At 42.9% G+C, this 17,700-nt stretch overlaps 1 protein-coding gene across 11 annotated transcripts in view; it reads left to right on the forward strand.

The window, feature by feature from the left end:
* SLC37A1 (solute carrier family 37 member 1) overlaps positions 1-13,057 on the forward strand; it is a 39,277-nt gene extending 26,220 nt beyond the window's left edge. For all 11 annotated transcript variants that reach the window (XM_032678181.1, XM_032678186.1, XM_032678176.1 and 8 more), the window contains 8 exons: positions 2,400-2,462; positions 4,045-4,130; positions 4,773-4,821; positions 5,627-5,700; positions 6,589-6,667; positions 7,451-7,548; positions 9,802-9,854; positions 10,500-13,057. In XM_032678181.1, the coding sequence (XP_032534072.1) occupies positions 2,400-2,462; positions 4,045-4,130; positions 4,773-4,821; positions 5,627-5,700; positions 6,589-6,667; positions 7,451-7,548; positions 9,802-9,854; positions 10,500-10,515 (518 nt within the window). In that variant the 3' untranslated portion in view covers positions 10,516-13,057. The remainder of the gene's footprint in view (positions 1-2,399; positions 2,463-4,044; positions 4,131-4,772; positions 4,822-5,626; positions 5,701-6,588; positions 6,668-7,450; positions 7,549-9,801; positions 9,855-10,499) is intronic.
* The last annotated feature ends 4,643 nt before the right edge of the window (positions 13,058-17,700 follow it).

Consider the following 17,700-nt stretch of genomic DNA (forward strand, 5'->3'; position numbering starts at 1 on the left):
GTGTCTTATTCAAATCTGTACAAAACAATCTAAATTAACTTATTTATCTGTTCAGTACTGCTGTTTTGGTTTTTTGTACTTTAGAGTGCAGAGAAAGGAGTTCTCCCTAACCAGAGAAATTCGTGTTCTTGTGAGTCATGATGGGAGCTTTAAACCCCCATAAAAGAAAAGATGTGCTGGGCAAGTATGGCAGGAACAACCAGCAAAGAGAGACAGGTTGAACATCCTGTGAAAGCACAAAGTACTGCAAATCCTGCAGCTGAAACCTCTTATGTGTGGACCAAAGCCAGTGATTCTGCAGGACTGGGTACCTTGAGAGCAGTGGGCTTTTAGGAGAAAGGTTAATGATGTTTACCTTGGTACTGTTTGTGTTGTGGCAGATGTTGGTGAGGTTATGGTGGTGCCCCTGACCCTTCTGCCTTAGCACATACTGCTCTGTCAGATGTATTGCAGAGGCTTCAAAAAAAAGGTGGATTTTAGAAATTCAGCTCCTTTTGAAACTTCACACTTAGTAGGACTGGATTGCACAACTTCCTGATGTGCTTTTGGGAATCTGACCCTGTTAGCAAATCAGTAAGTACATTAGGTTAAATATGAGTGTGTGCTCAGTGGTTGTCAGTGCCCCTGGCAAACTGTGGAGTTGAGGAAGTCCCTGTGTCTTTGCAGTCCCCTGGAACTGCACAGTGCAAGTTGTGCCAAGCTATAATTTAATGATGGATATTACAGGTCATAGGATGGATGCCTCCAGGATGAGGCTCTGTGAGTGATCCAAATCTACAGTTATCATGCTTTTAGAGCAAAGAGCCTCATTTGTGTTTGTTACTGTTTATGTGGTTATTCACAAGCAGGAAACTTGTTAGGCCAGGCTTCAGCATGGATACAGTCCAAGCACTGTTGAGGGCCACCAACACAACTGAGCTCTTGGGTGACATCAAGATCAGAGGCAGCCTGGGCTGCAGTGATGATTCATTGGTGGAGTTCACAGTCCTGAGGGATCTGGGTCAGGCAAAGGGTAAAGTCAGGGCTATGAGTTTTAGGAAAGCAAACTCCAGCTGCTCAAGGAGTTGATCCCAGGAAACTGCCCTCAGGGACGAGCAGAACAGAGCTGGCAGATCTTTGAGGATGCTTTCCATAGAGCAGAAGAGCTCCTGATCCTCAGGTGTAAGAAATCAGGAAGGGAAGGCAAGAGACCATTGTGGCTGAGCTGAGACCTGTTGGTCAAACTACAGGGCAAGGAGGAAATGCCCATGTGGCAGTGGAAGGCAGGACAGGTATCCTGAGCAGAGCATAGGGGCACTGCCCGTTGTGTAGGGATCAGGTCAGGGAGGCCGAGGTGCAGCTGGAGCTGAACTTGGCAAGGCACTCAAAGAGTAGCAAGAAGGGTTTCTGCAGGTATGTGACCCAAAAAAGAAAGGTCAGAGTAAGTGTACATCCCCCTCCACCCCCTACTCATGAGCAAGACTGACAAACTGGTGACAGTGGATGAGGAGAAGGCTCAGAGAGGTGCTGGTGGATGAGAGGCTGGACATGAGCCAGCCATGTGCACTGGCAGCCCAGAGCCACCTGTATCCTGGGCTGCATCAAAACCAGTGTGGGCAGCTGGGTGAGGGAGAGGATTCTGCCCCTCTGCTCTCATGAGGCCCCACCTGCAGAGCTGCCTCCAGCTCTGGGGTCCCCAGCACAGGAAGGACATGGAGCTGTTGGAGCTGGTCCAGAGGAGGCACCAAGATGATCAGAGGGATGGAGCAGCTCTGCTGTGAAGACAGGCTGAGAGAGTTGGGGTTGTTCAGCCTGGAGAAGAGAATGCTGTGGGGAGACCTTATTGCTGCCTTTCAGTACTTAAAGAAGCACTGAATAAGTATTTCTTATAAGAAAGATGGACCAGAATTTTAGCAGGGCCTATTGCAATAGGACAAAGGGTAATGATTTTAAACTAAAAGAAGGTAGATTTGGAGTAAATATAAAGAAGAAATTTTTTACAATGAGAGTAGTAAAGCACTGGAACAGGTTGTCCAGAAAGGTGGTGGATGCCCCATTCCTGGAAACATTCAAGGTCAGGTCAGGAACAACCTGATCTAGCTGAAGATGTCCTTGCTCATTACAGGGGTTTGGACTGGATGACCCTTTAAAGGTCTCTTCTAACCCAGATCATTCTATAATTCCATGATTATAAAAGTGATAAAATGTCTCTTGCAGTGAGTGTAATTGCATTGAAAAAACTGTGTTACTGCATTCCACTTAGATATATTTCTCTTGCACAATGTCACCTTGTGGCAGCTTATTCCTGTGAATAAACAACATTGCTGTAAGGTGCCTTTGCCCTGACATGACAAGACTGTGGTGAGATTTCTGTCTTTTGTAGTCTAGAAATGACACAAATGTTTTGCTTCCCTCACTAGAGCATCTTGATGCCAAAAGAGCTGGGGACCTTTCTACACTGTTTGATGTGGGTGGAATCTTTGGTAAGTTTTAATACTCATATTTCACCCTTATTGACACCAATTCAGGAAAAACTCTGGTACACACAGATTACATATATTATTATATAGTCTTTGTGCTTTGTGTCCACTGAAAAAGAGTGGCAGTAAAGGTGCTGAGCTGAGGGCTGTATTGGGTAGCAAAATATCTTCAGAGCCAATTATATCATCCAGTACAAATTGTAATAGTCAAATATTATGGAATAATAGCTCCATCAACTCTGGCTCATGAGTCTGGGTCGTACCACCTATCAAAATATCTTCCTTTTGCCACTCTAACAAAACAAATTGTACATTGTGTATTTTCTGTGGGCACAGAGATGATTTGCCACAGGTGTTTTGGTTTTTTTAATTATGACTGCATGTGATAAAATTGGGAGATTGTCATAATAATAAGGATGGGGCTATTCCTTTCTAATTTGTGAGGTGACCACAAATTAAATTAAATTAATTAAATTTCAATGCCAGTGTAGACTGTATAGCTCACAATAAAACAAATATCATCATCCTGAAGCCTGGTTGACTTAGCACACACATCCATCCCTTCTCCACCTCCCCCACTTCCCTTATGGAAATAAGCCTTGTATCAATCCATTGGAAAATAGTGCTCATGACAGAGAAGTTTCCCTGGATCAAGAGCTGAGTAGACCTTGGTAGTTCAAGATATTGGTGTCCAGGCGTGTTGCAGTTTCTGTTCCAGTCTTGTGCTGGGTGTGACTTCTGCCATTTTTCACTGCTTCTTTCATCCCAGAGAGCAAATAGCCAGAGTCAGTAGTACCTTAGAGTTGTAGGTGATGTCTTTCAGCAGCATCTGATTCTGCTGTGAACACAAGCTTAACAACCTGCCAGTGCAACTTGGACCTCTGGCATTTATAGTTAAATTCAAGTAGGATGTGAGCACTTTGTAGATGGGCAGCTGGGAAGGGAGAGGCAGGCCCAGGGTGATTTTTAGGAATCTGGAGAATCCAGAGAACTACCTTTCCTTCTCCCTGTACCAAGTTCCCTTTATATAATTTTGGCAGCTCCTTCCCTCAGGCCTTGCAACCCCCTCCAGCCACACGCTCCCATTGGTACAATGTGTACAGTTGTTGGCAAACACAAGAAGTAGGGAAAATTAAAGAGCTTGGGTTGACTACCTGGAGAGAAAACCACATATTTCATTTGCCCCAAGATACAGAATAGCTCATTTCCTGTGGTCAAAGTGTGACAAAGACATCAAACTTGAGAACTTGAAGGAGCTAAGAGACCAGTGAGTAGCTGGGCACAGCTGGATTCCAGAACACCAGCACTGGGACCATGACCTGCCAAAAAGGCTTTTTGCCTTGGATGTTTGGTTGGAATAAACAATTGAGAAGAACAATAGTCTGCTTCTGTTATCTTCAAGTCATAACTGGTTGGGTTACTGAGGATTTTGCTGTGTGAATTATGTTGTCAGGCTCACATGCTGTGCTGCTGTGTATAACTGTAGAGTAAAAGCCATTGGGTTGTGTTACACTGAGTATAACTGATGTCTTTTGTGTAAAACGTGCGCTGAGTGTTTTCTTCACACGCCTGTGTGTTCTTCCAGGTGGAATTTTGGCAGGTCTCATTTCAGACAGGCTGGAGAAGAGGGCATCAACCTGTGGGATGATGTTATTGCTCGCAGCACCCACGGTAAGACATTGCCCCTCTCAGCTGTGGCTGAGACTGTGACAGCATTCCTTGGACAGTCCTGCAGGCAGCATCTTCTAACTTGGATATAAAGAATTCAGACCAGATTAAAAAATGGCATGGAAAGTTGAGCCAAGTGTAGACGTTAGGACTGCCTTTACTAAACAAGCAAATAAGTTTAGTGTATTGTTTGTCATAGATTATATGGAATCTTTCACTGTGTTGTGAAAGTAGATGTGTAGTTCTTAGCCAGAATTTTAACTGCTCAGAGGCTAAAATTTCTGTACTGTAGCTGTTGGAAAACTGGCAGTCATACACAGGAGATGCATTTTTCTTTTATTCTTTTGTGAGTACTGTTCTGTGCTGTGTTGAAGGTGCAATTGGAGAGTTTAAAACTGAGTGGTCTCTTAACACAACCCTTCCTTCTGACAGGACATACTGGGGAATAGGATCATACCCCATTTCTCCCTCCTGTATCCAATCAAACAATCATTTTGCTGTGGTCTAAAAGGATTTAGTCAAACCTGAAACTAGCTTTCATGTAATACCAGCTGAGATATTTTGTAGTTAACATGGGGAAAAATAGGGAACCTGGGATTAGTCTGTGTGTTGATATTCAGAATGCTTGTTTTTCTGGCTTCACAGTTGTACATGTTCTCTACAGTCAGTAAAATGGGACTTGAGGCTACTGTGGGTGAGTATTTTTAAATTATTCTGCCTAGCTTTCTGTGAACTTTTAATTTATGTTCCTTTGATGCTCTTTCTTTTTTTTTTTTTATCTTTTCCCCTAGAGGAGGAAGTTTGGAAGCAAGTTCCTTAAACTTGATCTTGCAGGCTTTTTACAGGGTAAAGGGAGGAGATAGGAAGTGAGTAAAGATTGGCAAGAGAACAGTGATTTAGTTCATATAATTAGTCTTCTTTCTGGAGCTTGTTGTGTCAGTGCAGGCTTTTTATTATATTCCCTGTGCCAAATGTCAGGGACTACTGTTTAAAGACTACTTGTAGTACTTTCGACAGCAATATTTACTTGGATAGGCTGAATTCACTTGTGGTTTTCCATCTCTTACCTCAAAGCAGAAATTAAAACACAAGTGCAGACAGTAGTGTCTCCCCTGCCTAAAGGCCTCAGTCAGTTTTAGGATCCTGTGCTGCTGTACAAGCAGAAAGGGGGCTTATGGGTGTATCCTGTGAGTAACCCTGCTCTTGCAGTCAGTTTGGTTAAATTGTCCCCTTTCTCTGACCTACCAGGATCAATAAAGGCCCTAGGAAGTGCTTTTTGTCTCAACCCTGTCTTCTGTTATGTTTGAGAATTCATACCATGAAATAAAGCATTTTGAAGAGAGGGAGGAATATATGTTGGTTTTCTTCCTTTCCCAATTCTGTAATGGGGTCAGGGGAGCCAAAGATGGATTAAACCATTTGGGAACCATAAACTGTGATGTCTCCTGTTAACAGTCTTTCAGGCAACTCAGATTTTCCACTTTTTTAACTTTCTACAGTGATGCTGCTTATCAGTGGTGCCCTGGTGAATGGTCCTTATGCCCTGATCACCACTGCTGTCTCTGCTGACTTGGTGAGTTTGGCTTCCACTCCATTTCCCTGTAGCAGTTTGGCCTCCAGAGAGAGCCCTTTGACTTCTGCAGGGTCAACAGGGAAGGTGCTGCATTGTCCCAGAGCAAAGGAGCTGGATAGGCAGTGCTGAACTCCCTCTGAGATTGTTTTAGTTTGTGTATTAATGTGAAGGAGTGCCATGCTTGTGAGAGGCCTCTAAATTATTCTTGACCACTAACAAGGCAGCAAACCTGGTAGATGACAGCCCAACACGAACATGAAGGTTGCATGCAAAGCCAGGCCTCTGTACAGGTGCCTTCTCCCTTTTTATATTTCATATCTTTAAATGAGGGGAGGAGCTGTACCTGTGTGAGAGATGAGCTGGTGACATAATTCACATCTGGGAAGAAAGCTATACCTGCCACAGACCTTTACAAAAGTATAAATATATAAAAATAAAAAGTCAGGATTCACATGGTGCCCTCAACCCTGCAGTTACTCAGGCTGCCAGCACTTCAGGTGGATCAGGTCACAGATGCCATGTGAAAACATCAACCCTGCTGCTGTTCATCAGGAAGGCTTTGGAAGGTGTTGGTTCCTTAAGGCACCAAGCAAGAAGCAGAAGTCCTCTAACAAATGTGCTAAATACAGGAAAAGGAGCAGGACAGAAATCTCTGGAGCCCTGTCATTGGGCTTGGAGGTCTTGGCAATACCAGGGTGGCCACAGTACATTGCCCATTTTGTCCTTGTTGAAGGAGCCGCTGGCTGGAAGGTCGGGCCTGACTCTGCTGGATATTTAAGCCATCTTCTCAACATGTGTCCAATGTGGAGGGGTTTGAACTGGATGATGTTGCAAGGACTTCCTTCAGAGTTCATCTTAGGAGGGTCTAAGCCATCTTTGTCACTTCAGGGTACCCACAAAAGCCTGAAAGGGAACGCAAGAGCCTTGTCCACAGTGACGGCGATCATCGATGGAACTGGATCTGTAGGTAAGCCAGAGCCAAAGATCACCTGCCTTGGCTGGGGTAGGTTAAAACTAAGCATCTTTGACAAACTGGGCTCTCACTTCAGCTCACATTTTGCCAGGACTCAGAACAGCTTTGAAAATGGGGAATGGCACAGGCTTGGCCTGAAACCTCTAGTGGTCCCACACCTGAGGGTGGGAGGAAGAGGGTGTTGGACTGATACTGGGCACAGACAGCAACAATAGATGCCACTGGGTTGTTTCTAGGATCAGGGATATTTTATTCATGCCCTCTGCACTGGTATGTGGAAGGGAAAATTGAGTAACATTCAGCTTAATACTAGATGATCATGTTGTTGAGCCAAAGGCAGACATTTGTCACACATTTAGCCTTCCAGCTTCCCTGGGTTAGGTTTCCCTTTGGCTTGCATCTGTACCAGTAGTGTTTTGCACTTTCTGGGACCTTTTAATACATAAGGTAATACTGAGTTAACTAGAATCATAGAACATGCTGAGTTAGAAGGGAGCCATCAAGGATCATGGAGTCCAACTCCTGGCACCCCAAAAATCCCACCATGTGCCTGAAAGCATTGTCCAAACACTTCTTGAACTCTTGTCAGGCTTGGTGCTATGACCACTTCCCTGGGGAGCCTGTTCCAGTGCCCAGTCACCCTCTGGGGGGAAAAAACATTTCCTGATATCTAACCTAAACTAGGTGGAAAAATTGATACTCTAACTCAGAGTAACTGTATTTCAGTATAGTACATCTTACATTGCACAGCTTGACAACACCAATACTATATTTTAGGTGCAGCTTTGGGGCCTCTCTTGGCTGGTCTTATTTCCCCATCTGGTTGGAACAACGTGTTTTACATGCTCATGGTGGCAGATGCGTGTGCCTTGCTAGTAAGTCTACAAATATTATTTAGTGGCTGTGTATTCCCTCTGTGCAAAACTATCCCAAAATGCAAGTTTTCCCTCTGCAATTTCAATACTCCATCTTCTGTGAAACGTCCATTGTGTAGGAAACTTTCAATTAAAGAGCAAATCTGCTCGTTTCGAAATTCTCATCTAATTTTAATCAAAAGCGCAGATTTAGGTCTGATGCAGCTCCTGAGCAACAGGAATTAACAGCTGTTAATTGCTGGCTGAGCAGCTTCCAGCAGGCTTAGTTGTAAATAAACTTTCATATCCAGACCTAGAAGTTGTCTCATATTCCCCTCACGGCAGAAGGACTTCTGTTTTCTTGAAAGGAGGTTGAGCAAAGCAGTAACAAATGTTCTCCTGCGTTGCTGTATCCCCAAAATCAGCGCGATAATGAAGCTGTTGAAAGTTAATACATCACGTTTTCCAGATGGGCCCTAAGACTGCTGTATTAGGTTAGATGAAAAACTGGCATCCTAACTTTTGGCAGTAACCAGGAGCAGATGTTTAGGGGAAAGGAGTGGAGCGCACACGTGGTGGTGGCTTGGTTCAAAGCACATCCATTTTCCTTCTTTTTCCTCCTGAGATCCTGTGTGCTTGAGAGAAAGATCTGAAGAGAGGTTTGGGTTGGGTTTTTCTCGTTTCTGACTCGCTCTGCTCTGCTTTTAAAGACCGAGGCAAGCACAAAAAGAGGCAGGGCAAGTCTTGCTGTACCTTTGAAGTCAGTCTTGCTGCACCCACCTGTAGGTCACGTTTTTGTGTGTTCCAGAGATTCCCCTGGCAGGTGTCTGTACCTGCTTTGTTCTCCCCCAGACCAGAATCATGCTATGAACTACCTCAGAGCTGTCCTGAAGTGTCACCTGCTTCTCCTCTCCTTTGAAATCCTGGGTGGAAGTGCTCTTGAAAGGGCAGGGTGACTGTGAAACACGCTCAGGAACTGATGCTGAGAGTGTCAGACTGCTCCTTCCTGACATGAGAAAGTCCTGCTTTGAGTTACAGTTGAGGCTTGCTTTTTTTTTTTTCTAAATTCAAATTAACCCCAAAAATTTTAAAGTAATTTTTTCACATTTAGGATGTGAAATCTCTGAAAATTCAGTAAATAGATTAGGTAAGTTAATAGCTTATGTATTTTGCCACATTGGTAGTCAGCAGCCTGATAAATCCTGGTTTGTGCTGTTTTCAGTATTAGGTATTTCATGCTGCAGAGTGAGGTTTTGGAGCTTATTGTAGTTCTCCCAAATAGACCTAAAGCTCTGTTGGTTTTTTTTTCTTTTATAGTTATTGATTAAAACCAAGTGAAAATAAAAAAAACACCAACTTTCTTTGCAGAATCAATTAAAACACCACATTTCTTTGCAAAATCGATTAAAACACCTTTGCAAAGCTCTGTTCTTGAGAGGTTTGACCCGGCTGTTGTAATAAATCCTTTTTTGTGTAACTCTTGTTCTGATTTTCCTGTCCTTTGCAGTACAGCATGAAGATGCCTGTGTTCAAATGTTGTTTCTTCAAGGGAACCTAGAGGGGCTTTAGTCTCTTGCGTGGTGTTCAGTTCTGTCATTCTTGGCCACTTCTGTACCTCTAAAATGTTAGGTTTAACTTCTTCAAACACTAAGAATAGTGAAGAAACTTCTATTTTATAACAGTGAGAGTCTGAGGAACCCTGAAAGTTCTATTTCTGTCTTTCAAGTACGCGAGAATCACCAATTTTAGTCACTTTGCTGGTACTATCTTAGTAGTCCTTTTAAAGTGCACTTGAAATTCCTGATCCAGCACAGACACACCAACTTGGCTCATCTTGACTAATTGTGTGATTAAAGCCTTTCACACACAGAGTCGTTTTTCCAAATAACAGTTAAAATACTTTTATGCTCCAAAATTTCTATCTGCCATGTTTTCTTGAAGTCTTGGGTTCCCTCTACTGGTTTCTTTACATGTTTACTAGAAAACCATTCTGGTTTTTATGAAAAAACTGATCTCTTAGTTGCAGAAAGGAAATTACTTTCCTCTTGGCTATTCATTGTGAAAACTCCTCCTCCAAACATTGACTGAGCATGTGTAAATCTTTGAATTTTTTAAATTATTTTTTTTTTTAAACTGAGTTAAGCATTACAGGGTAATATTTCAAATGAGAAACTCTTCAAGTAACAATGAACATCTTATCCTCAAATAAGTTTCTTAGCTTATTTGTTTGTCTGTTTATAGATACTAACACAGATACTGTGATTGTTTTTGCAGCTCTTACTCCGTCTTATTCAGAAGGAGCTTCAGTGTGATGCAGATCACACCCTGTAAGTGCTATGTATTGCTGTTGCTTGTTAATAATGGTTTAAAACATGTTGCTGATCCTTTCATATATAATCAGTAAGGCTGGGAAAGACCTCCAAGACCATCAAGTCCAACCTTTGCCTTGCAATGCATAACCTAGACTGAAAATGTTACAGTTCATGTATGTCCATTTATGTCTGGGTTAATTTTACTTCAAAAGAATAATCCCAGTTTGATGTTTTCAAATCATGAACAGTTTTCTTCAGAACATCTTTTAAAAATATCTGAAAACACACCTCTGTCACAGTCTCTTGGTTATGGTGTATTTTTTCCTGGGTTTCATCCTGCAGGTGGGGAATAAACCCCTATTCCTTGGTCTGTGTTTAATAATCGTTTCAAATGCGCATTTTTCCAAAAGGTCCCCTTAAAGAAAAGGGTGACTCTGAATTTACAGTGGTTTGAAAGGAGGGGGAAAAAAAAATCCACTGAATCAGTGGGGTTACACTTGCAGATCCAAAATCTAAATTAAGCCCCTTGTTTGCAGTTTTGGAGAAGTAAAATGGAGAGAGAATAGAAAACACATGGCAGGGGATGTATCATGAACTCTGGCGTCGGTGGCTGTTATGCCTCACACCTCAGCCTTTCCTGCCTGGTTTGTTCTTTCCCAGGTTTAAAGAGCACTGAGCTACACGAGCAGAGCTGGAATAAGGACTGTACCAGTGGTCAGAGCTCTTCCCTGAAATCCAGACTTCGTGGGATGTATTATTCTGTGTTTAAGAGATTCTGTTTGGTGAAGAACTTTGCACCATTACTGGAAGCAGAGTGAGAAATGCAGCTGGTAACTCCCTGAAGCTCTTTATTTTTGCACATGAGTAAGTACCTCAGGATGGCAACTATTCATCAGACAAAGAGATGGGAACTTTGGGAAGGTTTTAGCAGCACGCCTCAACTGAGCCAAAGAGAAATACCAAGTGCCTTTTTTGTTTCTTTTGATAGGATGTTTTTAATTAAACTTATGAACTGTGTTTTTGCCAAAAATCAAGGCGAAACTAGAGCAGAAGGAAGCTGAAGTTGTACCAGCCCGACGTGGCTGTCCCAGTGTCAGTGAGCAAAGTGTGTGTTTCTTTTGTCATCTTGTGTACATTGAGGGCCTCTCTTTACAGAGGACAATATCAACTGGTTATTAAGATGTGCTGCTATTAGTATTTTGAAGCTGCTCAGACAGTAGCCACCCACTGTATTATTAGTTTTTAACTACAGTACTACTTCCCAAGGACAACATCCAGCCTTTTGGTAGGCAATGAAATGGAGTTTACTCTTGCCATGTACTGCAGTTAGCAGTTTTCACAGAATCTCTGGATGAGTGTTAGTCCTCAGTTAGGATTGTGCAAAAAACAAACAAACAAAAAAAAAGGAGTCCTAAGCAACAAAAAGCAGCTTATGAGTCAGAATTTCCAGTGGGGGCTCTAATGATTTTCAGGGCATTATAAACTGGCTGTGCAAACGTCACGTAATTGTCTGCCAGGCTGGGCTGAAATGAGAGGTGGTTTCTTGTGAACTGTGAGCTGTCCTTTTTCCTTACAGCACTTGTGGCTTGAGCAGATGAGCTGCCTCAGTGCCCTCTTGCCACAGGGATCTCTGTTGGGTACTCGTGATTTCCGTGCTGGGGTGCGCATGTGGAAGTTGCAGATCAGGGCCTTAATATCCAGAAATCTCTCTCAAGTGGCTCATTTCCATTGGCTCTGAATTTCAGATTTGGAGCCGAAATATCAGAAAAATTACCTGTGTGGGCAGTAGTTTGTGAGAGAACATTTGAGTAACTAGTGTTACCGAGCAAATAGATGGTTTAATGTCTTCAGAACATATAATTTCTTTGTACAGCTGCTTTGCAAACAGATGTTTCTGTGATTCTTTTCTTTTTTAAGATGTATAAAGTGAAAAGAAATCCTTTTTGTATGAGGTGTTTATACTTAAATCACAAAGGCTAGATAATTTAAACCATGTGTTGTCCTTAACTGTATTTATTAAAGCTCTAGGAATATGTCTTGTTCTGAACTATGTTCTTAAGTTCTGTGAAACAGTTCAGCAGTCTTTACACTTGATTAACAGAACACTCTAAAGTAGTCCTGCAGAAATGTCTCATCAGCTGCTGGTGGTGTCTTCCATGTACTGGCACAACACCTAATTTCCAGGGCTGTAATTTTGTAGTTGCTGAGTCTTTTGAGTCACTTCACTGGTTCGATTCAGCACCTGATTTATGCTTGACTTGAACACTGTAGGAAGGTGCTCGTTTTTAATTGTTTTGCTGAACAGAGATAGAAGGAAAACCTCAGTGCCACAGGGCCTTAAGGAAAGTATTGGGTCCTTGCAGAGGAACTGTAGGTAGGCCCTGTCCCTGCACTTTCCTAGATGAATGGTTGACTTCATACATTTTGGGTAAGCCTGTTCAGACCACTGGGGAAGGTCTCAGCATCTGAATGCATGAGTCTGGGCTGTGCTTGGGCTTTGAGCTGCAGTTAAATGTGAAGGAATTCTGCAGCAATGTTACTTGAAAGGACTTCTGTCCCAGTGGACTGAACCAGCAGAGCTTTATATTTTTATTGAAACAATTCAAACCCTGCTGTGCTCAGATTTTGAGAAGCTGTTCCCTGTGGACTGAGGTCTTAGTTTAAAAAGCTTTTGGTTGTATTTTGCAGTTACAGGCTGTAAAGATACTAAACTGTGTTTTGGGTTTTCCTTGTTGGGGCTGCTGCTGTTATTTATTTATTTATTTGAGTAGCTTTTGCACTTCAGTGACTGGGGTAGGGGTTAATGACAAAGCTGGAGGTGCTGGGCTGAGGCCTTCCTTGCATCGATTGTAGGCAGGAATTGGGACTCTCAGTCTGCCCATGTCTCCTTCCATGTCAATCTGCAGCATTTTGGTTCCTCTCAGCTACAAAATTACTGGACAAAAAGATCAAGATTTGCTTTTTGTTCTTGAAAACTCTAAAGGTCCCCCAGGTTGTGGATAAACAGTGTGTTCTGTTAGTGTTGGGTGTCAATATTCATTGATCTGGAAATGAGCAAGACCGACAAAGTTGTGTGTGTAGAAATGTGAGTGACCAGTAGGTACAACCAAATTTAAATATCACTGCAGGGTTTGTTTGTTGTTTTTTAATGCTGGTTATTGTGAATTTTATCCTTTACCAACCTGTGTTGAATAAAAACAGATTCTATTCTAAAATGAGAAGTGATGACTACTTTTATCTTTTACATCTCCATGAAGAAATGCTCCATTTATAGGCTGGAAGGACGGATATCCCTGCTGGGACAGCAGTTCTGTCCCTTGTGAGAGTAATGAAAATGGCTCATCAGGAGAACAAATTAGAACCTTTTGTTTTAAAATCAGTGCCCTTCTTAATTTCAACATGTAATTTATTTTCATTTTGTGGAACTGTGGCTTGTACAACATCAATATTTCCAATCAGCTGCATCAGATGGGTATATTCTGCTTGCTTTGGTGTAGCAGAGAAGGAGATAACTTGCCTGAGTCCACCTTGACACATAGTTTTAAGGTGACTTTTTTTGTTGTCTGCTTGGCTTGCTCTTCAGTATATATGGAATTGAAATTGAAAAGCTTCACCCTTTCTCTCTTGCTCTAATCACCTTGAGTATTTGTTGTTTTGATTCTGTTAGGATGTCTGATGGGGTTTGTGTGTCTCTGCCTGAGATAAAATGTCCAAACGACAGACGCGCTGGGGAAAAACTGATTGGAAAGGAAAACAGTTTCTGGTTACAGAATTTCTGATCTAAATTGCCTGAAGGGCCTTCCAGGAACAGGCAAATAATAGCTGGGGTGCCTTATAAAAGAAGGGAGACCAGAGTCCCATTTTTTTTCTGCCTGATTGGGAACAGGAGCCTCCAGCGGGTGCTTGGACCTTTGGGAACACTCCAGCTGTTGCCAAATACATGTCAGTGGAGGTTTGTCCCCACTGTGTGTAGGAAGGGTTTATATAGGGTGGGAAAAAGAAAAATAGGTAGCAGGGAAGGTGGTGCTGTGTTCACAGGTTGCTTTGAGACTCCTTTTGCCTGTAAGTTAAACTGCTAACCCACTGCATGCACTAAGATAGACCTACTCCTCGGTATTTTGTCAGTTAGGAAATTCCAGGAGGGATTCTATTATCCATTTCAGGAGGTTATTGTATTTGCTTCTGGCATAATATCCTTAGAATAACAGCTGGGATCCACCAGTATGTTTGTGCCAATGTTGTGCTGCCTCTGACTTTGGCTGACCTCCTCGCGTTTAGGCTTGGGAATCTGTTGGGTTGCTGCTGGTAGGTTTCTCCAGTGACAAATGTTTGTATGAGAAGTGCTGCCAAAAACTAGGCAGGTGTAAGATGGTGTAAATGAAATCAGAGGATGTCTAGAGCTGTTGGAGGCCTGCTGGTTTTCATACGGAATTAATTTGGGGAAGATTGTTTACAATTCCATCAAATGATGAGGCCCGGAGTCAGTAATGGTGGTGTTCTATGGTCTGAATGAAATTTTGTGGCCTGTATATTAAGTAAACAGTTAGATGAGATTATTTCATGATTTGTCCCAACCTCTGACAGGATATGCTGGTTGCTGACCTACATCACTTTCACCTTAGAGCAAGTCTGGTTTGATTTTGTTTTGCTCTCTGCTGAAGCAGCCACATGATGGTAGGGACACGTCCTGCCCTGCCTGGGGAGGGACTGCAGACCCCGGTGGGGGGGCTGTGTCTGTGTCCTCTGGGGCTCTGGGAACCTTGAACTACATTTGCTGACATGCTGAGTTAAAAATCTGACTGTCATCCCTACAGCTGGGCAGAGGGAAGGGGAAGATTGAGCTGCTGGCGTGCTTCAGTCTCGTGCCCAATGACCTTAAAGTTGTGTTTTGTGTCTCACTGCCTGAGTTTAATAAACTGGCTTGTTACAAAATGTTAGTTGTTTCCTTCTTTGTCTCCCTTCTTTTGGTTAGTTTCCAGTTTGGAATAAGAAGATAATTAGTTGCTGCCTGGGGTTTGTTTTTACTTTTTATCCTTTGTGTTTCCTCTGTATACCAGTTACCCTTTGGCTGCAGTGAAACATTCACAGCTGGTAAATTGCAAATACAAAAGCCAAACTTTCTATAGGCATGTTCCAAGAACCTGCTCATCTCCTGCAGTAGGAGATCAGCTACAAAAATGTGTCCAAAGTCTCTTTTGATGGTGTACTTAGGGTTTACCTCCCTCCTTCTCTTACAGCTGTCAAATATTTCCCCTCTTTTTCACAATATTCCCTTTGGTCCAGTTGTTTGTTTCAGCAGAGGGGGACACTAAACTGACTTCACGTGTACTGCCATGTAAGTATAAGCACTCCAGTGCTTATTTTCAGTTTATCTGCTACCTAAATCCTAAACAGGTGGTCTGAATTTCTTGGGTTGTTCAGAAACCAGCGGCAGCTTCTTGTGTTGAGGCCAGAACTCGAAGCAGCAGCCTGAGTTCACGTGCTGAAACAAAGTGATCAGCAATTTCTGAGTTCTCACCTCTTTTTGTGATACAGTATGGGCAGCCCATCATAACTAAATTACATACAGGCAAAACTTTTGGAAGGAGTGAGTTTCTTCTGAATTTTTCTACCAACACAGTGATGTTATTTCTGCTGCAAGGACGGAGTATTATATTCGAGTCTGAGTCACCCAATTCCACCACAGGCCACACGAGGCTTCAGTTTAATAAGTACAGCAGGTTCTGAATCTTATTCTTAAATTGCTCTGATCATCTGGTTGGAAACAGCTGAATGTTGTGTTGTTCTGTGGCACAGTCTGCAGGTTTAGTTTTATACCAGTAGGTAACAACGGGATTCAATTTAGCCGTCACTGTTAGAAGTCTTTATAAAGCTTCTTCTCCCTTTTCCTCTGGCTTCAGCTTTCGTGGTGCATGGCAGGAAGAAAGTGTGGTAACAAAGAACCTGAGAGGTCACAAAAAAATATCAAAAGCATATTCTCTCTTCCAGATCTTGCTCGCTTGCTTGGCACCAAGGGAAATCCACTGCCACAGCTGTTTCGTGTGTCTGTCTGCAAAAAAGGTGGCTGAAAGTAGAGGAAAATAGAACCTTCTGATTTCCTTGCTCTGATTTTTACAGTGGCAGTTCTCAAAATAGGGGGTCACCAGCCCAAAAAGGCAGAACTGAGTGGACTGACAAATCCAGGGTGCAGGCAGAGAAGCCCAAGAATGGTTGGTTCAGGACTAATAGCTGTATTAGATTAGACAAAATAAACTACCATGCAGTTCCCTGTCAGGCAAATGATGAGACTCTAAACTTATCCCAGACGTCAGCAAATAATCTTTTGAGGAGGATGAAATCCCTCTCCAGCAAAGCACCTAGAAATGGTGCTGGAAAGGATGAAATTACCTGAGCATCTGAGGCAGAACTAACACATGCAGTTCTCAGAACAATTTTCCCTGTCATTTGAAATGAGACCTCTCAGTAGAAATGTTTCAGATGATGTAAACCTTACAGTAACAGGGAAAACAAAGCTCCTGTGTTTGTCCTGCTTGAAATCATCTAATAAAATAATGCATCTGTCAGAGCAGCATTTAAATGTCATTCCTGTGTGTCATCAGAAAGGAAATGTTATTCTGAAATGCAGACTGGTTCCTATACACAATTTTTTTCAGACTTCCCAGACCCATAAAGGCAGTCAAAATGGATGATTAGCAGCTGCTGGTAGAGCTGGAAACATCAGGAGCTGCCTTCTATAAGTTGTTTTTGCCATCTCTGTTGTTCAAGCACAGTTGAAATTGCCCTCATAAATGGGTTCTGCTGGGGAAAACAACAACAAACAACACCTTGATAAACTGCATCGCTAGTCTGATTTTTTTTTTTGAGACAAAAAAAAAAAAATCTAGTGCTGGGTGACTTTCCAGCAAGTTTAGTATTCTGTGGCGTGAATCTCTTTTCAAGCAAGTTTGTCCAATTAATTACCTTGTGAATTACAATTTGATTCACCCAGAGTCAAATCCTGGATCATTTTGGAACAGGCAGCCTTTGCTGGGCTCTGCCTGGCACAGGTATCCAGGCTGCCTGCTCAGCTGATGCCCCCTGGAGGGATGTGCTGGGCTGGGATGCCAAGGGCAGGATGCTTTCACAAAGTGATCCTTGATGATGGCTTTTGTGTCTTGGGAGGACTCTACCGAGTTTAAACCTTTAGAATGAGAAGCAGAGCTGGTTGCTGAAGGCTCTCAAGGGATCCTGGCAAAAGAAACACAGGGCAGATGCACTTGGGGAGCAGCAGTGGCAGCACTGGGGAGAAACTGGACTCCAAAAGCACAGGGAGCAGTAGTGTAGTGTTGGGATGTGCTAATCTTGTAGGAGGTTTGGGTATCCTCATGGAGGACTCAGTGGAAGTTCCTAAAATTAGTATTCAGCAGTGCAGGAACAGCAGGTAATGGTGGTGTTTGTTGCAATATGATGCTGTAGCACACCAGCAGTATTTAATTCATGGAGCCACTACATGTCTCAGAGGGGTGTGTTTGTGTTTGGAGAGCGGGAAGGAAACATGTTCATAGTGTATGTCATGCCTTAAAGCTTTATAGAGCCTCTCACAGACATGGAATGTGCACAGAGACGTGGACACACAAACCAGGCACCTGCTGAAGAGCAGCTCCTCTTCTTCAAACACAGCTCCAGTCTCAGTGGCTCGCTCTGGGAACGTGGTGTGTTTGGGTGGGAGGAGGGGAGAGGGGTGTGCAGAAGGAAAGCAGGCCAAAAGCACCATTTTATTGAGTGAAACAAAGTGGTGTGTTGCCTTTGGCTCTCTCCCCCTGGCGCGAGGGTCAAGCTCCAAAGCAAGCAGGGCTCGGTGTGTCTGCAGGGATCCTGCTTT

This window comes from Chiroxiphia lanceolata, chromosome 2 (assembly GCF_009829145.1).
Source record: "Chiroxiphia lanceolata isolate bChiLan1 chromosome 2, bChiLan1.pri, whole genome shotgun sequence".
In the NCBI taxonomy this organism is placed as follows: Eukaryota; Metazoa; Chordata; class Aves; order Passeriformes; family Pipridae; genus Chiroxiphia; species Chiroxiphia lanceolata.